Below are 25,527 nucleotides of genomic sequence, written 5' to 3' on the forward strand. Positions count from 1 at the left end.
ATAGAAATAAGTTCTATTTATTTAGTAGCTTTTACAGTAAAGGAATACTGAAACTTATAGCTTCAAGTTGCTCTGTTCTTTATTGTACCATGAACAATGGTGAAGAAAAAACTCTTACACTAGTGTTCCACGTGGAATGACAGTTCATGGATTTTGCGGAAAGTTTTCTGTTCAAATGCCATACTGCTCTGTTAGATTAAAAAAGAAAAAAAGGAAAAAATAAATTAACTGAAGGATTTAAATGCAATTGAAAAAGATGCTAAACTGAAGCGTGTAAGCAGTGACAGTCCTTACGCTACCTCTTGCTTTTTAGCTTAGAAAAGGTAAATTCCATAGCATGGATGATGTCATCACCAAGAGACCAGTCAGAACATTCAAAGTTATAACTGAAGGGGGAATTCCAGTTGTAGCTGCTCAGCAGTGGTAATGAGCTGGCATGGGGGGGGCAGAGACTGGGATGACTTGATGTGCAGGAGAGAAATTTCCCCTGGTGATGGGGTAAACAACCACAGCATTGTGTAGAGGGGGAGCGCTCAGGGGCCACCTCTGGGCAGTGGAGCTGGTGCTGGGGGACAATTCAGGGCTGGGCTGAGGTGCCCCATGCTGACGCTCACGGGATGGGTGCTGGTGCAAGGAGACACAAGGAACTGGCTGGTTAATTGTGTCAAGGGGTAAAACTGAAATTGCTCAACATGACCCCACTGAGAAATCTAGTAAATTAGGGGTTTGCTTCATGTAAAACTCATAGCTGAAATTTATGTATTGCTTTAAGGGCTTGAAAGGACATATAAACAGAGTTATCTTTTAGCAGTGAAACTGGAGACCTAGTAAAAAGGCAGCAGTTGGGCAGCGTACAGAACAGAGGGCGCCAATACTATAAGCAAGAAACAAGTTGAGTTTTCCCCCTCTTGCCAGGATTAGCCAGAACCATGTACCTGCTTTATCACCAACACAAAGAAAACAAGTCACTTTTCTGTGCTGATTAGTGAAAGCAATTTTGTTCAGAAGTGTTTTAAAACCTTTTCACTGGTGTAGGAACCAGAGTTCTTACCTGGGTTTTCCCAGACCTTTGAAAGTCTTTTGACAGCCTGCCAGGACAAGTCTGGCTTTTAGGAAACAGCTGTTTTGCAGCTGACATGATATGATACAGCCTGCAAACAAACCAGCCTGCAATCGTGGCTACAAGGCTCCTTCTTCCTGTTTTCAGCATACCTGGCAGCTGAGCTGGCAGGAACTGGAGGTTTCCAGCAAATGAAAACTTGCTCTGTTCTCGGCAGCCTTACACACATTTTCTGCTTCTAGGAACCACTGCATGTATTTCAGAATTTTGGGTTTTTTCATCTCTATAAGGCATAACTTTCAGTATTTAAAAATGACATGCAGTTCAAACAGAAAAATGACTATTAGGAAAAAATATTACAAACTGCTCTTTACAGTTGAACTTAACGCTGAGGAAATGAGCTTGTTGTAATTTACCATCTTAAAAAAAAAGTTCCAATTTTAATTATTGTAGCTGTATTGCTAATAAATAAAGCCCAGTTAGGTGTAATTAAAAAAACCAGCAGTGCTGCACTCTGAGATGAAGAACACTCCCAGGGTAGTTTTTTTGGAAAGTTACCAGCCTCTCCCAAAAGAGGCAAAAAGTGAGGTGATGGCAGTGGTGCCAGTGGCACTGAAGAAAGAAAAAACTGAATTCCTAGAGAGTTTTTGGATAAACAATTCAAAAGAATGGTCTCATTTTCTTATTCTGAGAGAGCGCTCACTGAGGACCGTTCATTACATTGCTGCCTGAGGTGTGTTCTACTCTCTGGTACCAGTGGTCGTACCAGGGAACATCGGCGCTGTGAGAGGCAGATATGAACTCAGCACGTGTGTATCTCACAACTGAAGCAAATTATCAGTTGACTTCAGCAGGCCCCGTGTAATGACAGTTCATACCATAATACATGTATCTCCTCACCAAAAGCACAGACAGTATTGCACGTTTTTTTAAAAACTCAAGGCTGATGTACCTTTAAGTCTGGCAAACATGGTCCAAAGGCTTCCAAGAGAAGATTTTCATCTCTGACTGCTTTTTCAAAGTCTGCAAAAGAAAGCTTGCCATCTTCATCATGGTCCTACAAAAGGAAAAGAACTCTTCAGCAACGGATGATTACTTGCATTAACGGTATTTTTGTTTAACGGGTGTTTTATTGACATGGACTCTATTTTTAGTTTGACTGTATGCAAAAATAATTTTCTTTGGGCCATTAGTCTCTGCTCAGGCAAGATCTGTACCATCTGCTTCTACAAAAAGCATAAAAGGTGGAGCAAGCTCAACTATCATCTCTCATGGTTTTGCTAACAGGATTCCAGAGAAGGCAAAACTTTAATAAGGAAAGAGGCTGAGCTGAGAATTGCATGGACAAATCTCAAGCACAGAAATAAATTAAAAGCAGGACACTTAAAAGCAGGTGATGATGTTAGGATATATTCTGTATATGTACTTATATCATGAGTTTATCTGCACCCCATTAATGAGATCGCATGTACTTTACCCTTGGGGTTTTCATCCTTGTGTTTTTAGTACTTTTGCAATTTTAAAAACCTCCTATTTCTACTGATGTGGCAGCTTAAAACACCAAAAAGGGTTCCAGTGAGCGAAGTACTTTTTTAAATGATATCAAATAAAGGCTTTAAGTGAAGATACATGAGTGGATGTGACTAGTGTTCAAGGCAGAGGGTGAAGAGGGAAGCCATGGAACCAGTGCAGCTGGTGAACATGCAGGGAGCGCAGGTTCTAATGGCCAGAAAAGCTGGGGCAAGGAGCTGTGCAGAGGTTTCTGAACAGGAACACGGGCTGCTGGGTGCTTGAGAGGGACACTCCTCAGCACAGAGGAGGGCAGGAGCATGTTCTTTACCAATATTTTTAAGTATGAAAATTGTTATCTCGGGACTGGATGTACACTTTGTCACAATGCAGTTGTACCTACAGGCAATTGCCCAAAGAGTATTTTTTTTTTCTCCTTTGAGCAATGCACTCCACAAATGCATTTTTGAATATCAAATCATTAGTTGTTTAGTTATTTGATATGGGCAGCAATCAGAAATATCCTACTCAGACAACGGCCCAGCCACCAAATTGAGTCTGGACATTCTTCAAACTAGTATAAGAGCTTTCTTTTTATGTAATAGGATTATGGACATGATCAGTTTACTTACATTCTTACATATATGGAGATTTTATTATGCTTGTGCGTGGACTAGCACAGCCCACCTAGCAGCTGGCCAGACATGAGGGTATCCATTTTGGCTGCAACCTGCAGGAAAGCTGAGCATGTACATGCTCCAAAGACGGACAAATTGCTGAGCCGGAGCTTGCTTTCTGTGTGAGACTAGGCTCAGAGGGACCTTCCAGCTGAGGGTGTGCAAAATGGGTGGGTTTGAGAAATAGAAAACACATGGTTAAATAAAAGGAGTTGGAATTCAAGACCTTGTTTTAAGCGAGATTTTCTGACCACCATCATAGGAGGGGAGATTATATTTATTGATTCAATGAAAATGTTGAGACACAGTCCCTGGCTGATCTGGATATCCCAAATCAATCACGGCAACACAAGTTTTATGTTGATAACCCTGAGGTTACTATCTAATAGAATATATAAATTCAATTAAGACATTTCATGATCAATTGATAAAACTCAAATGTGCTTAATAATAAAGCTACTGCAGATACCTAACAGTGGAATAAACACAGGTTACGCTTTTGAATTTTCTGTTTTTGACTGGGCATGCGTATGTGTGTATGCATACCTATGCATGCTAGTTTATATATAAAGTTTATAACGCATTCACAAAATAAATTAACAGTTTCATGAGAGGATACTGGACTGGGACTCATCAGATCTGGATTATATTTCTGGCTTTCTGTAGGAGACTCATTTATATCAAGTGTGTAACTAATCCCATGGCTCAGAATCCCACTGTAAAGCAGCCACAGTATTTAGTTACCTCTGGAACGTTCTGAGGTTGAGTGAATGAATACTTGAAAGACACTCAAGTATCACAATGAGTAAGTACTTGCCATTTTCTTCAGTGCTATGTCTACCAAGTCCTTAATTCCCTCATCAGGATGATCTTCTGCTGGTTGCTTGAGAAGGCTGTTTTTCAGCATCTGAAACATTTCCTCTCTTGAAATGTATCCATCACCATTCAGGTCATAAACCTCAAAACAGACTTTTTTGAAAGATAAAACAATGTAAAGTTCATACAAACTATATCACACACCATTACAGCTGTCACCTATAGACAGAAAATGTGAATTTTATGTTGTATAGCATAGCTATTGAGCCATATTTACCATATATACTACTTATATAGGAAATATATGTCACATTTTGATATATAGACAAGTAAATTATTGGCTATTTACCCTTCATAGTTAAAATATATTTCTGCTGAAATAAATTATCTTCAGTTCACAGAAACCAAGGTAACTTAGAGATCTTAACTTCTCTAAAAGAGTCAATTTAGAATATAGATGAGGTTCTGGCTTGGAAGCCCAGTCTCCCATGACAGGGACCGTGTGTCTTTATCAAAGGGCTTTGCACCTACAAAACACATCCCAGTTATTTCAGAAGCTAGGTTAGAAAAGGAAAAAGAAGACTAAGCTGTACTAGCATGAAAAAGAAAACTGAAGTATCCCTTAATGCAAAGAGGAAATCTCTGTAACAGACTATTTTGAGTATCTGCCTAATTTATCTTCTAATTATTTCTATTTCTCTGGAATAAGAAATCTATGACCATAATAAACTTTACTATCCTTCACAAAACTTACTTAAACAAATAAAGCTCTTCAGTTTTGGAACACAAGCGGTTTGGTTTTTTTTTCTTGACAAAGCCTACAGTGAAAAACCACTGGCACACCCTTTGGCCAGACAACACTGTGTCACCACACACTGGTGTATTCCATAGTGCTTACAGCAGGATTGCACATTTACTGCCTGTAGTTGCACTGACATACTGAACTACATCCTGGGCACACAACCGAGTGCTGTGACATCCCAGGCCACCTTCCATTTGAATTTAGTACAGAGTGCATTAGGGATGGCTGATGCTGCAACCTGGGAACTATGGAAACTACACGCTGTGATTCTTTTTCTGCTATACTTTTCCCTACATCCATTTTTATCCCTTGCTTCTTAAAATTCTAGATTTCTTGCTATTTTTTCTCATCTATCTTTCTCCATCATTACTGTGGAGGTTCTCGTGACCGTCTGACAAACAGACTCAGTTTTTCTATCTTCCAAGCTGAAAAACTGCTAAAATTAATACAACTGCTGCTCTGTCCCCTGCTGCTTAAGCTACATCAGCTTCTTTCTTATTTTGTGTGTGAATACAAAAATGTATGCTGTCAAAACTGTGTGCTGTAGAACAAGCTTCAGTTCAAATGCTGGTTTTCGTCAGCAACAAAATAAGGTGGCAGCTGTGATAACAGCATCTTATGCAGGAAAAACTCTGTCTCAGAGAAGCCATTTCAGAACTCAGTTTCATTGGATTGAACTGTACAGAAGAAAACTCTTAAATTACCTAATACTTTACAAGAGTAACTACTGAATTATAACAAAAGCAATATGTAATTTAATGGTTATAAATTCAATGATTGTTACTAAATGCTACCATACAGATAAACCTTACATTTAATCCTTTCGTCCAGTGTCCCCCGAAGAAATACTGACAAGCCTTCCACCCATTCCACCACACTGATGCAGTTATCGCAGGCGGTATCAAATATGCGGAAGACTGGGAAGTGTATTAGATACATTTTAAATGTACATAATAGGGAAACACGACCAACAGAATTTTGCTTAAATTCAAAGAAAATTTAAACCCGTATTTTTACTAAAGATGTTTCTTTGATTTCTCTGAGGTATGATTACCCCTGTCAAATCATTCTAAGCCAAAACAACAAAGGGGATGTTGCCCCTCAGTTTACTGATCTTCTATTCCAGGATCCTGCTGGGACACAACATTTTGTTTGGTATGTTGCTCTCTTGACTTAAACAACTCCAGGAAGTATGCTTCCATGCAGATGTAAATCAAATAAGCCAATATTCCTTACACTAAGGCATATTTACATCTAGAAGAGGATTTTAATTACTAGGTTTTATCTCAGAAGATCTTGGAGAAAGTAATCCTGGAAACAATGCATCCAGAGAAAAATAACTCTCTCCTTTTTTTCTTCTCCCTTCCCTGAAGTAATAAACTTTCGGTCTTGCAGCTTCACTATTCATACAGCCTGTAATAGAATAGTTCAAATCCAAGGTATCATTCAAAGCATCAACTAACATCTAGAATAATTCATATTTCAGAATGCTAATGAGTAAGTTTGCTACAGGAGTGGCTCTACACTCAGAGCCCAGCATTTTGGAATTGGAAAACAATAGGTTTGCTTTTGCAAATGGAAATCAGCCCCCCTGTATGTAACGTGTCCATGTAAGGTATTTTCCAAGCAACACTTGTCTTGTTGCATAAAGTGGCAACAAGTTTTTTATTTAATGGCATTTAAATACCAATCCTGCTAGAGAAGAGGAAGATTGTGCCTCTTGGCAGCCTGAGACTAAAAAGAAGGGCAGACTCAGGCCTGCTCCACATCCTCCTCCAGAGCCCTGCACATCAGAGATCATACATGTGACTTTCACAGCACCTGCAAATATGCCCCTCACGTTAGGAATCCGTGAAATCACTGTATTTTCAAGGCGTTATTTGGCTCATTACTCTGACCTCCCAGTACTGCCTGCCTAGTCCTTTCAGCGCTGCTCACAGCGCTCCTGCTCACTGCAGGAGTCACCTGCTCCTCTAGACTATTTCTGGGACAGAGCAGCGGCTGCAGCTGGAACCACCAGAGCAGAGAGAGGTGACAGTGTGCAGCCCACTTCTGTCCTGACACTCCAGTGACTGCGTAAGGAACAGCTGATTCTGGCTGCTCGCCCTGTACAAGAGCATGAGTTCTGAACTGAGGGAAAACTATTCCTTGTAAAGAAGAAATGAAAAAAAGGGATCTTTTCTTAGCAGCAGCTCCTGAATGGAATCTTCCTCTGCTGTCCTCACAGGGGTGAGAGGGCACTGCTTCGTCCAGCCTTGCTCACAGGGTCAGCAATGTACAAATAAAATCTTACGTTGTTTTCAGACCCGTCAGCCTCACCTCTGTCCATCATCATGTCATCAGTCAGGCCGAAGGCGCTGTGCAGGGTGTCTCGGAACATGTCATGGTCTAAGCCAACCACAGCATGGTGGTTGCTGGAGCTGGACTTGGCCACCAGCGAGTCGAAGAGCTTGATCAGACATTCCACCTCACTTTTGTTAACTGCGCAATTGAAACACAGAATCACAGAATGTCAGGGATTGGAAGGGACCTTGAAAGATCATCCAGTCCAATCCCCCTGCTGGAGCAGGAACACCTAGACGAGGTTACACAGGAATGTGCCCAGCTGCGTTTCGAATGTCTCCAGAGGAGACTCCACAACCTCCCTGGGCAGCCTGTTCCAGCGTTCTATCACCCTCACTGCGAAGAAGTTTCTTCTCAAATTTAAATGGAACCTCCTGTGTTCCAGTTTACACCCATTGCTCCATATCTTATCATTGGTTGTCACCGAGAAGAGCCTGGCTCCATCCTCGTGACACTCACCCTTTACATATTTATAAACATTAATGAGGTCACCCCTCAGTCTCCTCCAAGCTAAAGAGACCCAACTCCTCCAAATTATGTTCAAATGAACATATTTTATAACTTAACTTGGTAACACCAGCCAGCGGGCACAAGGCACGTACAGCGCCCGCACACCTCCGGTGTTACCACTAACCTGCCACCCTCCGTCCCGATCCCGCTGCTCCGGGGGCGAGAGCTGCGCAGGGGCCACGGAACGAGCCCGGGGGGCGGCGGGGGCCGCCGGCAGCAGCGGGGGCCCGTCGGGCGGCACGGCCCCGCAGCTCAGCGGGTCGGACCCGGGGGACACTCACAGTGCCTGGCGGAGCGGCCCAGCGACTCCGTCAGCTGCTGCAGCCGCTTCCTGCTCATGGCGGCCGCTCCTCGGCGCTGCGCCGCTGCTGCCCTGGCAACGCGGGCCGTGCCGCCGGGGACACTGCCGGGTCGTGCAGCAACACACGTATCTATGGACACAAAGGAGCTTGTTATCATACATTAAAAAATAATTGCAGAAATGTCAAACTTCTACAAATGCTTCTGGAAAGAAGAGCTAAAGATTAACTCCTACACACAATTCTACTGCTGTCAGAAGACAAATCTATGAAAATACTCCCGTTCCCACGTTGCTCATTTGCTACTTCATCTGACTGCTCAGCCTTGCGACGTGCCTGGAGGTTGTTACCTGCTACCACCCAAACCACATAGCACCTTTTCAAGTACTCGACATGCACAAACCAGGAAAGCCAAAGGGTTGTGACCAGACTTCTCCTTCAGGAAAAAGAGGATGCCAGAGGAGCCACAAGATATTTGTTAATATACTGGGAAAAGGAACATTTCGCTGTCAGTGCTGAAACAGTTTTCTGCGAACTGGCAAAGCCCGCGAGCCCCCTGGGCAGCTGCAGCACTTCCAAAGCACGACAGCAGTGCTGGAGTCACATAGCTGAGCAGAACAAATAGTTATATTCAGACCATTAAAACAACATACCAGCTTACGTATTTGGAAGACTGGGGCTCTCGTTTCTGCTTTTATTTCTTTCTGTTGCAGGTAGCTGTGTAAAAGTCAAATAAGGTATCACACAGGACAGAGCATTTACGCTAAGGTTCATTACAAGTTCTTTTACCAAAAACTGCAACACCACAACTTAAAAAGAAAACGACCCCAACAAAACCAAACACAAACCCCAAACCCCTACTGTTCACTGCATCTTGCCTTTATTTTAACCTCATTGACAAAACTGTATGTGGAATTGGTAACATCAAGCCCAACAGTAAAAAATATTTGATCAAAATATCCTTACTAGGGTTTAGAGGGACATTGCTGCACGACAATGGTTTATACTTTCTCAAGAACTTCATTTGAAAACTCAGTAGAATGGCAATACTTCTCTCCTAGATTTCAGTTACAGTTTGCAGACTAATAATCAAGGTCTTAACAAAGGTCTTGAAATTCCTGGCATTGGGATGTCTGGAGTATCCGCATGCAACAGAGGTTAGTGAGAAGCTGGCACCTGTGCAACAAAAAACGGGGCAGCTCAGAGTACAACCCAGTGCAGACCAGCGGGATGGACAGGCAGCTGTTAAAGGCTAATAGGAGGCGCAGCAATGGGAACTTCGATGGAAGATGACAACGTGATAATGAGAATTTCACAGAAAACTAACATTGAATGGTTGCTTGTGTTTTCTTGTGTGCACATTTAATTTATAAAAGCTTAGTTCAATTTCTAAAGCAACTAATGTAAAGTAAAACAGCATTATGATTTAGGTCAACATTCTGTAGCCCTCAAGTACAAAAATATAAATACAAACTGTTTAAACAGTATCTTTAATGAGATTCTGGCAGTAGGTTTTTTTTAATCTAACGAGACACATCACGTAACAAATCTGCCACTGAACTTGCTTAGAGTAAAATCAGCTTCAATATGAAGCTGTTAAGGTATCAAAACCCTGCTTTTTACATGCTAAATATCTTCAGCAAGTGTGCACTTAAACACAGCAATGAACTTAACTATTAGAGTAACTAAATACATACATGAAACTCCGCATGTGGATCATATTTCATAGAACTGGTTACAACAAATGATTACCTGCATTTTGTTAATTTAAAAATGGTACAAGTCATGCAAAACAACTTTAAAGATAATGCAAAGAAAGCTACCAGTGTTTGTAAGAAGTGTTCAACTAAACCAGAATTACATTAAATGAAATATGCATATTTACTAGCAAAGATCTATCACTACTGCAAAGAAGCAGAGGTAAAATCTTCAGGTTTTGAACGTCAGTTATACTGCAAAATGTCATTGCTCTTGCTTACTGCAGAAGCACATGCTGAGAAGCCCTGAACTGCTTATTCAGCGAGTCTGTTGACAATAGCTCTGGCTTCCCCAGAATCAGAGAGGCTGCATGGATTCAAACCAGCAGGGATTTGCAAGAATCAAAGGCAAAGGCACCCTATTCAGCCAGCCAAAATGGTAGCATTCCCTTTCTCATAAGCATGGAGACGGTAATGGGGCAGGTGATAAACATTTCTACAAAGGCGGCATTTTAAATGTTATCATTAATTTCCCATTTTGTAAAAGCCATTAGCAGACACCAGCTTGTAATAGTTTATGTATAATATTAAGCTGCAGGATGAACTTGGGATTTTATTTGTCCTGATTTACAAATAAAGACTATTACTAATGCCTTAAAAGACTACTTTTACTATCTAAAAAGTTTTAACTCTCATTTTCCAGTATTTTACACCTCAGCTGGATTACCATCTCATACTGTTTCAAACATCTAACACTGCTTACTGGAATTTTATAGAAGTTGTACCCCATGTATTAAGCAGCAGGCAATAACAATGGTCTTTTCCAGCACAGCTGCATCTGGCTGGCTACTGAAAGATTAGGAATATTTCTAAAACACAGTAAAACTCATGCAGTTTGGTACAAGTTTGCTGTCATTTCACAGTTTAAGTTTCCTTTAGTCATTGCACGTCTGTTGATAGTCTTGTGTTTTTTTAAATATCATTCCGAATCTGAATCTGAGCCAGCGATCTTCTTTTTCTTCTTTTTACCATGTTTCTTGTGCTTCTTTCTCTTTTTTGTTTTATCCTAAAAAAATAATAAAATTAAATGGAAGTTATTGTATGATAAAATTGCCACTTATTAAATTCTGCTAATGCCAAATGAGAGCACAGAAAGGATATCTTTCACAAAGACATTTCAAAGAGATTTCTCTAAAAGCCTATTGAGAAATCACAAAAAGAGAATTCATATTTTACCCAGTAGTTTCCATTATTATGAGTAGCGTTCAATTTATCTCCATCATGGTCTGGCTATTTCATACCTCACACCACTGTCACTATTACATTTTCTAATCTTTTAAGTGATTATCCGTGCTTTACAGATTTCTGAGCAAGTAATAAGGAAGTGCTTTGACAAGCAGTGACATCTTACGTGTTTGAGAATAACTAGGGTGTTTACATATTTAAAAGTAAATGCTTGTACTTACTGTACAAAATTAAGTAGTTCAACTACACTTGGCTAGATTCTCCAGCACTTGCACTTCGTTTTTTCAAAAAAGCAATTATGATTTCAATTGTAAATATGAACACATTCAATTAACCCTATTGGATTCAGTCCTGAAATTATTAACCTGATTATTGTAATACAGATGCTGAGAGGTAAAATCTTGCCTTTTTGCAAGCAGAATTTCATATGGAATTCTTGAATAGTTGTGACATTACATAAACAAAACAGTTCTGGTATAAAAGCTTTGTTTATACATATTACTCATACACACAATTCTAAGGAAAAAAAAACATGATCACTAGAAATATTATGGCAAACAGCTTATAAGATTGTGAAAAAACAAAGTCCATGGAAAATGTGTACTGAGTATCACTGATACTCCCATGCTGGCATTTTTAGGTGACTAATATAAGCCTTCCCTTCACTCTAACTCATCTAGACAACCGAGATGTCTAATTAGGAACACTGCTGCTGGCAGGGGGGGAAGAAGATACACAGACATCTCGAGTGGGCATTTAGGATCTCTGATCACTGTGCTCCTGAGGCGCCTCAGGTACAAGTGATGAATCTGAGCTCTGTATCAATCACTGCTGAACCTTCCTCTCACTTTTACCAAGAGAAGCCAATAAACAAAACTGAGAAATGTAACAGATTGCTGACAGCTTTTGATGTGGTTGAGGGAAGAATTATATTAGTGCATATGTTGCAGTGATGATGTCCTAAGGCTCTTTTCGTGGTGTAGTAGAGGGGCCTTACCAAGGAAGAATTATTCACAACATTAACAAAGGAACAGCACTGATGATATCTGTCTGCCAAACTGTCACCTTACCCACTACTATATAGGTATCAGTAGCTCTAGTACGTTGATAGAGTAAAATATATGCTACGGTAAGTATTAAACTTACACAAATCTCAAAACATATGTATCTATATAGTGACAAAAATCTACAGTGACAAATTCTTCCTGAAACTGGAGAAGTGACTTCAGCAGATAGAGAAATTATTAATTTAGATTAATGTGACAGTAGACTTGCTATAAAACATTTGTATTACTGAAAAATGTGAAATTGGAAACTAACCAAGTACATAGTATTCTTATCTTAAAACTAAAGTATAAGCAAAAAGGATACTTGCTGTTTTCTCTTTTTCTTCATTGTTTTTCTTCTTTTTTGCTTGCACCTTAAAAGAAAAAAAGTTAAATGCAATGGGAGAGCAGCATTTGAAATGCCGTTTCAGACAAAAGTCTGAGCTTTTGTTGAGTATAAATGAATGATGGCACAACAGCAGTAGAACATACTGAACAATAACCCAGGAAGAAGCACTGGTTATCTGTGTAATATTATAGAATACATATCATCCTATAAACATCTGATTTGAGAACACACTCTGCTTTTAATACCCAGCAGAACAAGAAACAGCAGAGATATAAAATTACTAAGCTAATAATGTGGTAAAAATTCTTAATGAAAAGACACAATACATTGGAGCCTTCCCAAATTTTGTAATTCTACAAGCATAAAAATCCTCAAAGCAGATTTATACAAGAGCAAAATTACTACACCCAAATTTTTTTAATTGACTGGAAAAGGGAGCCAAAAAATTTTAGTCATCTTGAGATCTGCCTCCTATCTACTCACACACATCAGAGAGAAATCTTGTGAAGGACACCACACCAATTACTTACCTTAATTTCATTGAGCTCTAAAATATCCACAAGAAGTTGAAAAATTTCAAGAAAATGAATTCAAAATTATTTGTGGGAGATAGGAGCTTATTCAAAGTTCTTATTAAAAGTTTTTATTAAAGAGAAAAATATAAACAATTTTGAATATGCTACACCCTTTAAATTCAACTCTATACAGCAATTTCAACAATGTATTAAATCTAAGCTAGTTTGTTCATTCACTCACACAGATCAGTAAGGTAAAAAACATTATAACATCTGAAACCGAGGTTTCACACTGACCTCCTCTGTCTGATCCGATTCTGATAAGGATTCTGATGATAAAGGTCCATCACCACGATCGGCTTTCTTCCTTTTCCTGCGGTGATTTCTGCCTTCCTGCACAAAGTAATATATTTGTGAGTAAAGTAAGGCCCTTCAAATTTTACAAAACTCCTGCTTAATATTTAGATTAAAATACTATTTCTAAGTTGGAGAGTTAGCTACTTTCGTCATTTACCTTTGTAACAAAACCAGATCCAGCAGTTTCCACTAATAACAACTAATAAAACAGGAGCTGAACCCAACTAAAAGCCTCAAATTGAGGGTACTGAATACCTTTTGACTGTGTAGTTTTGGGCAGAAATTTTCCATAGGTCTAAATTAAGGTATACAATATTAAAAAAAACCACCACCACCACCAAACTCCAGTATGTATGTAAAATGCAGTTCTCATGTAAGTATTTCAGGAGTTAAAATACCTTATCTTTTTCATAATCTTCCTTTGACCTTTTCTTTTTTGTGCTGTCCTAAATAGAAAGGAAAACATAAACCATTACAAAATCATTTCAGGAAAAAAGCAGAAATCCCCAAAGCAGTCTGACCATTGTCTCTCTGTCTATTGAAGATCATTCTTCAAAGTTGTTCTTTCTATCTTGCAGGAGAAAATATGAAAAAGCCATAATTTGGATGCAGCTGCTAATGTTCTGAACTAACAGTGTGAAAAGGTCTGGATGGAACCAGACAATGGCACATTTGCAGTACATGTAGAGATCCTCTGGAAAGGATACCAGCTATCACTAGACATAGAATATATGTTTGACATGTAACCGTCTGGAGTCTTTATCTTCTCCCCACACCCATCTCTGCTGACCTGGCAGGGGTTAAGCAGATATTTCCATGGAGTTTTCTGCCTTCCAGTTTCAGCAGTTAAGGGTATTTCTGTGTTACTTCATGTAGCACAAGTTTTCAAACTCCTACTATCACAAATTCATAGGTGTGTGCAGACAGTGATTCGTAACTGTTTATACCACACTGAATTAGGTATTCCAGTGAAAGCCTGTGATAAAGTCTACACACAGACTCTTAACAACTCACTGTATTATTAATATTCGTGCAAGAAGTACAGTTACTATCCACTGTAACATAGGATAAACGCTAATATAACAGAACAAACTGGCTCATATATCTCCATATTTCTGTTCATTGAGTAAACTTGTGTGTGCTCTGAAAATAGAGCAATGTAAAGTAAAAAGACGACCTCTGTTTAATATGCATTTGGGAAAGGCTCTGTTCTCCAACAGGAAACTACTCTGTCCACAGATATTTAGAAAGGCAATATTCTGGCCACTGATATCCTGCAATATCTGTATTTTCACAGATTGTGTTCAATTGAATAGCATAATCACAAAAATTTCACAGAATGTTTTATTTTGTTAAGTGTTAGTGTAGTATTTAAACTAAACTTTCGAGCAGCACAAAAGCTCCTTATGTCTGAACTCAGAAAAACAGCTAACAACTGCTGCAAGAAAGCATGTTCATTTTCTAAACATCAAATTACTTCTGTGAGGCATTGTGGCCAGTGGACATAGATTCTTGATTAAATCTGGAAGATAAAAGTGCAGCTCAGCTACAATAAGAATACATGGCTTTAAATTTGGAATATTAAGAAATATTGTCAGAAATGCTTTTGTCTTTATAACACAGATCAAGAAAACTTGCCAAGGGTAGCACGTATTTACCTTGCTGTCTGACTCAGATTCAGAAGTTGAGCTTGCTGAAGATTTCCGTGAGGACCGATACTTCTTTTTCTTTCTTTTCTTCCCTTGTTTTTTATCCTATCCACAAATATTGAAGAAAAAAGGAAAAACACAACCCTGAATTTATTCTCACTAGGTTTAAAGACCTACATTGAATGTAAATAATAGGGAACACCAAATTCCTACATGTTATCATGTTCCCTTGAGGAATCAAGTACACTACAATTGATTTTTTTAGTGGAAGACCTTTGTAACTCTTCTGCATTAAAAATGTAAAGTGGTAAAAAATCCAGGTTCTCAGGATTCTGTTTATTATTTAGATGTGTGCTGTAGAATCTGATCATCTGTAGCAAAGACTTTTGCTAAAAAGTAAATGTGGTATTTTTGCATATTTATGATTAGATGGGGGATTCTATTGAAAAAGCATACAATTCAATGTTAAAACAGAAATGGATCCAGTTTACATGCCAGTCAGCCAAAATTAATAGCATTCATAAATATATTCTTGGACACATATGTACCTAAAATTCACAACTTTTGTTATATGTACCAAATAAATAACAATTTAATAGTTTTGTGCAAACCAAGCCCTCAAACAATATTCCAAAATGTCTCACCAAAATCTATGTTAACTAAGCCTCATGAACAAAACACATTAAATTCTAGTAAGTTAGTTCTTACCTCATCTTCTGAGTCAGATGAACTGCTGGAAGAATCAGAGCTTGATGAAGAAGAGGAAGATGAAGACAACTTGACCAAACACAACAAAAAGTGAAGCTTGTGAGATGCAGCATTTTGTCTGGCAAATAGTCAAAAGTCCATCCAAACACTCTCTTCATTTACAAAATATTACCAATGGAATTTTACTTCCAAGAAGCTGGTCTTACAAAGTTTTAATTAATTAAAACTAAAAAGTGACTTCTAACATTTTTCATTTAATCATATATATTTAATGCTCTTTCCCCCACTTGAAGCAGAAGTAAAATTCTCCTTGCATAGCATGTAAGCCACTTCTCTCAATTAAAAAATACCCCCAGTCAGTTTAACAGCTAAATTCAAAATTAGTTATACTTTCTCTTTCCAAGAGAACTTAAATGACAAACAGGAATAACCTCACAGCAAAAAAGCTCAGAAAACTGAAAATTTTGCTCACCCTATTAGATTTCTTCTTTTCCTTTTTCTTTTTCTTAAAAATAGAATAAAACAAACGTTACTTTGGCATAATGTTCTTTCCTCATGCATTTAGGTTTATGTACTTTGATGCTGGCTTTTAAAACATATTGACAATATTTTGTATTGGTAGCATCAATAATAAATCCAGTTCCAAACACAGATTGTATGAAATTAAAAATAACTTACCTCTTTCTTTTTGGAGGAACTCTCGTTTCCACCCAGCAATTTCTCCCTGTGTTTTTCCAGTTCTTTCCTCCAATTCTGAAAACAAAACCAAACAAAAACAGTGACATGAGTGTCATTTCCAAACAGTTTTGAGAGATTTTTCCTCTACCTGACTTTATAGTTTTCACAAACCCCATAGAAAATAAACAACATATTAACCAATGCTACAATGCATTTGATTTCACAGAAGATGAATATTCATTGAAATACCATGTTAGTTCACACCTTAGTGTTCAAGTTATTTGCATTTAAGAGATTGTCATTTATCTTAAAGGTTGTCAATTATGGTCTTTTTGGTTTTGTATCACAGTGTTCTTGCTTGAGCACTTTAGCAAGCCAGGGCACCCTACCAGAAAATTTGCTATTTTGTCTTAAGATTTAAAACCATCTGAAACAAAATCTCAAGACAAATTCTCCTGGGCCTTCTTCAATGTTTGCACGTCTCTAGTGTCTGTTTTGGGCCTTGCTGGTGTCAAAAATGATGAGAATATTAAATTATTATACACATCTTCATAGAATTGCTATTATTTTTGTTAGATCAAGCATACTGCATGGATAGAAGTCTCCTCTTATGCCTCCATTTCAACTCCTCACAAGGTCTCTAGGTCTACCTAAAATCCCCCCTTTAAGAGCTCTGAAATGTCCAAGGTGTCCCCATTACACTAAAAGCCTGCTAGCTTCATCCTGTGCTATTCCTGCTTCCCATGTCAGGCACATCATGTGCTCTCCTCTTTATTATTATTACTCTGATCCTCCCTTTCGTCACAACAAATCTATACTGGTATTGCATTGGAAACCAATGATAATCCACATATTGTGCTGAAGGGACAGAAATACCAGGAATGAAGCAAGATTACGCCTGTGCAATGCAACGTGATACACAGATCCCTGAGTCAGCACACTGTGAAGCAGCTCAACAGTGCTGAGATGACACGGCGGGTTAGCCAGAAAACGGTGCTGGGCGCCATGCACTTCCATGGTCCAAGGTATTACAGTATCTACGTGGTACTGCAGTGGGTTGTACCCTGATGTATCAGCTACTCAGAGGTACCTGAGGGGTCTCTAACAACAGCCTGTGCTTTATTAGGCAGGTGTTCTCTTTAAATTGCTTTAAGATTGGGCTAGTGGTACACTTCAAACAAAAAAGCACAAGATCTATCAGTACAATAGGAGAGATGGCATGCCATTCAGAGACTTAAAATCTTTTCAACCACTCAGAGATTTGTTCTTAGGAGCTTTAGGAAGAACACATAGCCATTTCACAATGCCCTGCACCCCTTCCTACCCTTCTGCCATAACAAAAGGCTGTTATCTTCTATCCATGCCAGTTTCAATTATTTCACAATAAAGCAAAGATAAAAGCAGGAAAAGAATAGGAAAAAAAACTAAAGCAAAACCACCAAGCTAAACCCCACAGAGCACAGAACAATCAATCCTCTCAGAACAGCACCCCATGACCCTCCAAATACTGGTGTAACTTCTTAGGCAAGAGGTACAGCAAAAGTAGAGGTGCTCTGCCCTTCCAGTAGCAGAAGAGGAACATAATCTACTTCAACCAGAAACTTCCACACAATAATGAAGACTATTGCTTGAGGCTTATCCCAAGATATCAGAATGCAAGAAGGAACAGGAACAGTGAAATTCATTGTATACTAACTTCTTTCATGTATACACCAGGAGTTATATGTGACACTTTCTTATATTGTGCTGATCTCCTGTAGGCACTGCACACAAGCATCAGAACAGCTGCATTTCTACCGGGAAACCAGCACGGAAAGTAATCAGCTTAGGATGAGAGAGAGAGAAGTGCTTTATAATCCTATCTGTATACTGAAGGCCATTCTTTGTGCCTTCTCTTGCATTAATGTTACATGTACATTCCTTGCCAAAGACATCTGTTTTCAGTAATACACCTCTTTTCAATGTATTTGGATTGTGTGACCTTAAACGAGTCACAGTTAGCACAACAGACTTTGATTTATCACACCAGCAAATGCACGAGTTCCATTTATTAACATAAAAATAAGCATTTGTATAACTATATGTACATTTATGAAAAGTTCAAGTTTTATTCAGCAGCAATTTTAAAAACTTTTTATATAGTGTTTCTCTGAATAGAGAGTAGCTCTTCATTGGTTAAAGTGGTAACCTTAACTTCCGATATAAATGAAACAAAACATTTACTCATTAAAAGCTTGGGTGAAGTGAACTATTATGGGTACCTAGTGCCGATAATGGTGGAAAAGTAGCATATATGAGAAGAAGAATCAAGTATTAACATACTAATAACATTACGAACCTCGTTCATCTTTTCTTCAAACTCAGCCAAAGCCTTGGATCCTTTCTTTTTCTTTTCTAGTTGCTCTTTCACTTCTTCCCTACGTAAAAAGGGTGATAGATCACAATTAAAAATGCCTTCTTCAGTGTCTAACTTTTTGTAGGGTTTTTTGAAGTTTAGCTTTGGCCGAACTTCCAACAGAAAGAAGAATGAAAGCATCTTAGATGTTATGTATATGGTAACCTCACCCTAATAACTTAAGTACAGTAAGCTAAATCCCCCTGAAAGATCTAAAGCTACCTTTGCAATGAGATAAATCGTTCTCTAATGTCTTAGAAGAGGAGGCAAAATGCACTGAATGTAAGGTAAGCTGTTGATAATATCTCAAAGTGATTATTTTCTTGGGTAGGGTAAACTGTGTTCTAAGAATATACTAGCAAAATATTTTTCTAGAGATTACTTTGTTTAAAAAGCACATATATCTGCAGGCTTCAGGTATTAGGATTTGTGAGACAGCTAAAATGACCAACGTTTTCCTCTTCTGAGAAACTGTTACCATAATATCTAAAGACAAATGACAAATATGCATTTCAAAATGAAATACTATTGCGTTTAAAAGAGGAGATTGAATACATATATAGAAGAGAATACCTTGGCCAGAGACAAGGAATCTTTCAAAGTGTATTATTGGGTATTCTGGGGAGGAGGTAAATACCAGCGTCATTTTAGTAAGAGGAAACAAATCTTTCACTCAAAAGGTCACAAGGGCAGGCAAATATTACCACTTACCATGTTGGTCTTGGCCTGTTCAAGTAGTCTTGTATTGTTGGTCCTGAAGTTTGGGCAGGACCTCGCGCTCTGGCCATAGCTATGGGATTCATATAAGCCTTGAATATGAAACAAGAAACATAAAATTCATTAGCTGCGCTAGAATACCAAAATCTGTCCTTCTTGTTCTTCACAGAAGCTTTTTCTTACTCACTGAAAAATAATTCTGACTTGTTTCTAGAAATAAAAAATATTTAACTAAACCAAGTTTAATCAGTCTGGCAGAAAGACTCAGGTAAGCTGCTTTCAATTTGAGTTACACTGTGGCAGAAAAAACTCATCCACAAAGAGACCATGTTCCTTACAATGATTCCCCTCAGCTTTGCAAACTGAGTACAGTATCATGATAGCTGAAATATTTTTGCTTGGGATAAGGAAAACGTAATTAAATTTCAGCTCTTATTCTCTGGGACAACTGATCCTATGCCTTTTTAAGTTCTGCATAAAACTGATGAGAGCAGATTCAACAAATTCTGCATGAAGTTTCTTGCAGTAACACCAAAATAAACAAGCAGTGGTGCTCAGCTACAGTTATGCATATATAAAAAATTCTGTGACTTCGAGCTATTTTAAGGAGGAAAAAACCCCTACAAGACTCTCTAAGCCCCAATGTTATGAAGTATTCCATCTTTCAAACCCATGCATCCACTTCATATTCACTTTAAATATGTAATAGGCTATAAAAGATGAATTTAAAACTTAGAATCCATAATCCACCTCAGCAATTAATGGAAAAACTCTAATCTAGCAAATAATTCCTCAAATTTTTTTAATGCAAATAACACTTGGCTCATGCAAAAGGGAGGTACATGTAACCCTGTACCTCATGGGCTTTTATCACTACGTCATCCCAACACTTCACTATTTACTTTTGCATAACTTGCATAATATAACATGCACCATTCTTGAGCTTTGGTTGCACAATCTGAGATACAATATTTTGTAGATTCAAAATAAAGATGCGACCATATGTGTAGCTCTTACATCTCCAAGGCTGCTTATTATCAGGCCAAGAGCAGCAGCTGCTGCCGCCCCTCTGTCCCCCCACGCTGCAGCAGCAGTGGATGCAACACCGCTGGGTTTTTGGCCTAGGCTGCGGGCAGGCTGGTGGCCCCTGGCTGTCGAGCTACATTTAGTCCTGGAAGAGGGACTGCAGGCTCTGCCTGGGAAGGAGCAGCGGGCCAGAGGGAAGCACATCCCATGGTCCATCAGGTGGACCACACTGAAGCAATCAGAGGACTCTTTCAGGTGGACCACTTTGACTCATGCTGACTTTGCAACTCTAAGGGTGACATTTGCTGCCATTTCTTGGGGCTTTGTTTTGTTGCTTTAATTCACACAAAAAGGCTAACTGACATAGGCAAATAAATGCTGTGGTATGACAATTTAACTAGTTTAATCTCAGCTTGGCACCTTCTTTTGTAGCCAGGTGGATGCATATGCTCAAGTAGTTATAGCACTTAAAGATACATATTCATATTATTAACTCTAGCATTTTATTGTATTACAAATCTACAAATGAGTAAAAATTTTGCAGTTGAATTCAGCTTTGATTGAAGAGAAGTTCCTTTAGCAATGCAGGATGGCAGTATTTGAACAGTTTTAATTAAACAAAGGTAGTTTCAATGTACTAGATCCACTAGAGAAGACAACAGGAATGTATTTCATTACTTGGCTTATTCCAGTGAGCAAAGTGAGTCAACTCTTTTTGCTTACCACTCAAGAATTTAGATACAAAAGCTCAAGCTTCTTACATAATTATTATTCATAAAATTAAGGTTCTCGCTGCTCTTAAATAAAAATTACTTACTTTCTTACCTGAGCTAACCTGAAATGAACACCCTGCTGCCCCCCAACAAAACTCTACCTGCAGAAGAAGCTACAACTGTTAAATGTTAATTTTCTACTTCCTCACACAGACCCCAGATAACTACTTAAGAAGCTTCCTCCATTCAGTGGCTTTAACATTCTGGCAGCAAGCACATAATATTGCTCCATATTCCACAATTAGGAAATTTATGTATTAAAACATGTTCTTATAATTTCAAACACATTTATTTATGAAGAATTAATTTGTCAATAAACATTTCTTAGAAGTATTTACACTACTTTGTCAAAATGCATGTCACTAGCCAGAGAGAGCACAGAAATGCACTCTCAATAAAGGAAGCGCTTGTCTGAACATTTGTTTTCTTCTTTTGGCAGTTGCTCAAGCAGTTGTTGAAAGGTATTCATTGTATGGCTTTCATGCTCATGAAAAGCAGGAATTCAGTTAGCTGGGGTTCTCTGGGCAAGCAATACAGTTACTGCTTTGCAAGTATCCTGCAGATGTGAAAGAAAAAAAATCCATCTCCAAATAGTTAAAACGATGGTGTATTTAAGAAAGGACATGGGAAAGAAGTAACAGGTGGGAAGTTTTACAACCACAGAGGAGAAGCAAAAGGTTCTATATTGTAACTTGCCATCATGGCATAAAGAACCTTATATAGGAATATAAAGATTTGTGGGCATTGGTAGGTGCATCCTCCTGACTGTCCTATTAGAAGAAAATTAAGAATAAATAGACACTCAAGTACACAGAATCACAGAATGACAGAGTGTTAGGGATTGGAAGGGACCTCAAAAGATCACCTAGTCCAATCCCCCTGCCGGAGCAGGAACACCAAGATGAGGTTACACAGGAATGTGTCCGGGCGGGTTTTGAATGTCTCCAGAGAAGGAGACTCCACAACCTCCCTGGGCAGCCTGTTCCAGTGTTCTGTCACCCTCACTGAGAAGAAGTTTCTTCTCAAATTTAAGTGGAACCTCTTGTGTTCCAGTTTGAACCCATTACTCTTTGTCCTACCATTGGTTGTCACCGAGAAGAGCCTGGCTCCATCCTCATGGCACTCACCCTTTATATATTTGTAAACATTAATAAGGTCACCCCTCAGTCTCCTCCAAACTAAAGAGCCTCAGCTCCCTCAGCCTTTCCTCATACGGGAGATGCTCCACTCCCTTAATCAGTTTCATTGCTCTGCACTGGACTCTCTCCAGCAGTTCCCTGTCCTTCTGGAACTGAGGGGCCCAGAACTGGACACAACATTCCAGGTGCGGTCTCACCAGGGCAGAGTAGAGGGGAAGGAGAACCTCTCTCAACCTACTAACCACCCCCCTTCTAATACACCCCAGGATGCCATTGGCCTTCCTGGCCACAAGGGCACAGTGCTGGCTCATGGTCATCCTGTTGTCCACCAGGACCCCCAGGTCCCTTTCCCCTACACCGCTGTCTAATAGGTCATTCCCCAACCTATACTGGAGCCTGGGGTTGTTCCTGCCCAGATGCAAGACTCTACACTTGCCCTTGTTATATTTCATTAAATTTTTCCCTGCCCAACTCTCCATCCTGTCCAGGTCCCGCTGGATGGCAGCACAGCCTTCTGGTGTGTCAGCCGCTCCTCCCAGCTTAGTGTCATCAGCAAACCTGCTGATAGTACACTCTATTCCCTTGTCCAAATTATCGATGAATATATTAAATAATACCAGCCCCAGTACTGACCCCTGAGGCACTCCACTAGATAAAGGCATCCAACTGGACTCCGCCCCATTGACCACAACTCTCTGGCTTCTTTACTTCAGCCAGTTCGCAGTCCACCTCACTACCTGATCACTCAGACCGCACTCCCTCAGTTTAGCTGTGCGGATGCTGTGGGAGACTGTGTCAAATGCTTTACTTAAGTCAAGGTAGACCATATCCACTGCTCTGCCATCATCTATCCACCTTGTTATGTCCTCATAAAAGGCTATGAGGTTGATCAAGCACAATTTCCCCTTGGTGAAGCCATGGTGACTGCCCCTAATGACCCTCTTATCCTTGATATGCCTTGAGATGGCACCAGGGATAAGATGTTCCATCACTTTCCCAGGGATGGAGGTGAGGCTGACCGGTCTATAGTTACCTGGGTCCTCCTTCTTACCCTTTTTGAAGACTGGAGTGACATTTGCTTTCCTCCAGTCCTCAGGCACCTCTCCCATTTCCCAAGACTTGGCAAAGATGATGGAGAATGGTCCAGCAATTACCTCAGTCAGCTCCCTCAGCACCCCCAGGTGTATCCCCTCCAGACCCATGGATTTATGGATGTCCAGGTTGCCTAACTGCTCCCTAACCCAGTCTTCATCAACTAAGGCAGACTCCTCCATTGTCCCAACTTCCTCTGTGGCCTCAGCGGTACGGGGCTCCTCAGGACAGCCTCCGGCAGAGTAGACAGAGACAAGGCATTCAGTAACTCTGCCTTCTCTGTATCTTCTGTCACCAGAGCACCCACCTCATTCATCAGTGGGCCTACATTGCCTCTGGTGTTAGTTTTATCTGCCATGTATTTGAAAAAGCTCTTCCTGTTGTCCTTGACCCCTCTTGCCAGGTTTAATTCTAAGGAGGCTTTAGCTTTCCTAGTTGCCTCCCTACACCCTCTGACAACAGTCTTATATTCTTCCCAAGTGGCCAGCCCCTCCTTCCATGATCTGTAAACTCTCCTCTTCCACTTGAGCCTACCCAGCAGTTCCCTGTTAAACCATGCAGGTCTCCTGGCTCCCTTCCTTGACTTCCTACGTGTTGTGATGCTCTGATCTTGTGCCTGGTAGAAGCAGTCCCTGAACACTAAAGAACTATCTTGGGCCCCTTTACCTTCAAGCAGCCTCACCCATGGGATTTCCCCTAGCAAAACTCAGAAATTGTAAATTTACAATGCCTAAATGAAACATGAACATAAGGTGAATGGCTAATTGGTATGAAAAAGTTTAAAGAAAAATACAAGGAGGCACAAACAGTATAAAGTTAAGCTCCACAGTCAGGTGCTTAAAAGCACGTTTTTGGCCTCTAACCCCAGTTCCCGAGGTTAGCACAGCGCTGCATTAAGCTCGCTATAGCTGAACGCCAAGTTTAGGGAAATACGGCTTAGTGACAATCCGAGCTGCTTCAGCAAATGCTGCAACTCCCACTGGGAACATTGTATTTTCGTCAGGACCAGGCCCGCATCTTAATCATCTCAATTTAGCAGATCACAAAGCAGGCGTCAGTCACGACGGCTGACAGGTTTGACAAGACGATCAGGGGTTGTTCAGGAGAACCGCGGGCAGGTGCCCGCCCGCGCAGGGACACCCCGCACAGGGCCGCCAGCAGCCCCGGCCCCGCTCCCCGGGGCGCCCGCCGGCTCCGCAGGGCTCGGCCGCCTTTGTTCTCCGGCGGCGCGGCGCCTGGAGGTCCCGCAGACCGGCCGCCGCGGATCCCGCCAGCAGCGCTCCAGTGCCTCCCGCCCGCCGCCGCGCAGGCCCGGCGCCCCGCTGCTCCCCCGCTGAGGGGAGGCGGGCCCTTCTCCCCGCCCCGGCGGCCGCAGCACAGGAATGGGCCGGACAGGCCCACGTAGGCCGCCCAGCTCCCCACAGCTTCCCCGCCGGGGCCCGCCCGGAGGTGCCGCCGCCGCGGTTGTGGCGGACCCCGGCCTGGTCGCCGCCTCCCCGCCGAGCTGCCCACGTTACTCACCACCCGGTTGTCCCGCTTCCCCATGGCGCCGCTGAGACCCTCCGCCGCCGTCTGCCGTGAACCCGGCCCAACCCAGGGCCCTTTCCCGGCGCCCGGGAAGCCGCGCCGCCGGCGCCCGAGCCCTGCTCGGCTCCCAGCAGCCGCCGAGCTGCGGGAGCGGCGATGGCGGCGGGCACACAGCGCCGCCTGCTGGCGCCGCCGCGCTACCACGGCCGGAGCGGCGCCTGTCGGCCGGTGGGGGGCGGCCGGCAGTGCCCGCCGCAGCTCCGCCCCGTCCCGCCCCGCCCCGCCCCGCCTCAGCTCCGCTGCCCGGCCCCGCTGCCCGGCCCCGCTCGGAAGCGCCGGGGACGGAGCGGTCGGCAGAGGAAGGAGGGGCAGGATGATGGCAGCCGGGCAGCTGTAATGCAGGGCGTCGGTTGGGGCAGGGGCAGCGGCGGGGAGCCGGGCGCGGCGCGCAGGTTCCCGTCGGCGGCAGCGGGACGGTGACTCTGGGCCGGCCTGCGTGAGGGGAGCGGGGGAGCGGAGCGTGGTTCTGAGCGGAGAAATAGAAAGTAAAGGTGCAGTTGAATCCTGGGGCGTTTGGAACAGGCATCCCAGGAGCGGA

The 25,527-nt window shown here is 41.2% G+C and overlaps 2 protein-coding genes across 5 annotated transcripts; both read right to left on the reverse strand.

Moving 5' to 3' along the window:
• Window positions 1-61: 61 nt before the first annotated feature.
• On the reverse strand, window positions 62-8,810 carry CLXN (calaxin). Of its 3 annotated transcripts, none has more exons than XR_010470011.1 (7): window positions 7,999-8,512; window positions 7,184-7,345; window positions 5,677-5,781; window positions 4,064-4,215; window positions 3,202-3,397; window positions 2,013-2,117; window positions 62-188 (listed from the first exon to the last, which is right to left on the reverse strand). XR_010470011.1 is itself a non-coding variant. In XM_065051069.1 (7 exons), exons 2-7 carry the CDS (start codon window positions 8,054-8,056, stop codon window positions 120-122), a joined length of 651 nt encoding a protein of 216 aa, XP_064907141.1. In that variant the 5' UTR covers window positions 8,057-8,148; window positions 8,670-8,810; the 3' UTR covers window positions 62-119. The 3 variants fall into 3 exon arrangements, 2 of the variants coding, with proteins under 2 accessions (XP_064907141.1, XP_064907140.1); XM_065051069.1 differs by lacking the exon at window positions 3,202-3,397 and adding an exon at window positions 8,670-8,810 and having other exon boundaries at window positions 7,999-8,148; XM_065051068.1 differs by lacking the exon at window positions 3,202-3,397.
• On the reverse strand, window positions 8,681-25,178 carry FAM133B (family with sequence similarity 133 member B). Of its 2 annotated transcripts, none has more exons than XM_065051070.1 (11): window positions 24,924-25,178; window positions 19,367-19,464; window positions 18,599-18,677; window positions 16,261-16,335; window positions 16,055-16,087; window positions 15,583-15,651; window positions 14,884-14,979; window positions 13,624-13,671; window positions 13,166-13,261; window positions 12,334-12,378; window positions 8,681-10,779 (listed from the first exon to the last, which is right to left on the reverse strand). In XM_065051070.1, the coding sequence occupies exons 1-11, from the start codon at window positions 24,945-24,947 to the stop codon at window positions 10,693-10,695; spliced, it is 750 nt and encodes a 249-aa protein (XP_064907142.1). In that variant the 5' UTR covers window positions 24,948-25,178; the 3' UTR covers window positions 8,681-10,692. The 2 variants fall into 2 exon arrangements, with proteins under 2 accessions (XP_064907142.1, XP_064907143.1); XM_065051071.1 differs by having other exon boundaries at window positions 12,330-12,378.
• Window positions 25,179-25,527: the final 349 nt, after the last annotated feature.

This window comes from Columba livia, chromosome 2, assembly GCF_036013475.1.
Source record: "Columba livia isolate bColLiv1 breed racing homer chromosome 2, bColLiv1.pat.W.v2, whole genome shotgun sequence".
Classification (NCBI taxonomy): Eukaryota; Metazoa; Chordata; class Aves; order Columbiformes; family Columbidae; genus Columba; species Columba livia.

Bases quoted from the DNA above. Each gene is read 5' to 3' on its own strand.
- CLXN (XM_065051068.1), bottom strand. From the start codon at position 8,176: ATGATAACAAGCTCCTTTGTGTCCATAGATACGTGTGTTGCTGCACGA. The intron at 4,216-5,676 runs GTAAGGTTTATC...CTTTCAAAAAAG, and splicing joins ACTGGACGAAAGGATTAAAT to TCTGTTTTGAGGTTTATGAC. The intron at 2,118-4,063 runs GCAAGTACTTAC...TTCCTTTTGTAG, and splicing joins ACATAGCACTGAAGAAAATG to GACCATGATGAAGATGGCAA.
- FAM133B (XM_065051070.1), bottom strand. From the start codon at position 24,947: ATGGGGAAGCGGGACAACCGGGTG. The intron at 19,465-24,923 runs GTGAGTAACGTG...TTCATATTCAAG, and splicing joins GGAAGCGGGACAACCGGGTG to GCTTATATGAATCCCATAGC. The intron at 16,088-16,260 runs GTAAGTTATTTT...TCTATTTTTAAG, and splicing joins GTTCCTCCAAAAAGAAAGAG to AAAAAGAAAAAGGAAAAGAA.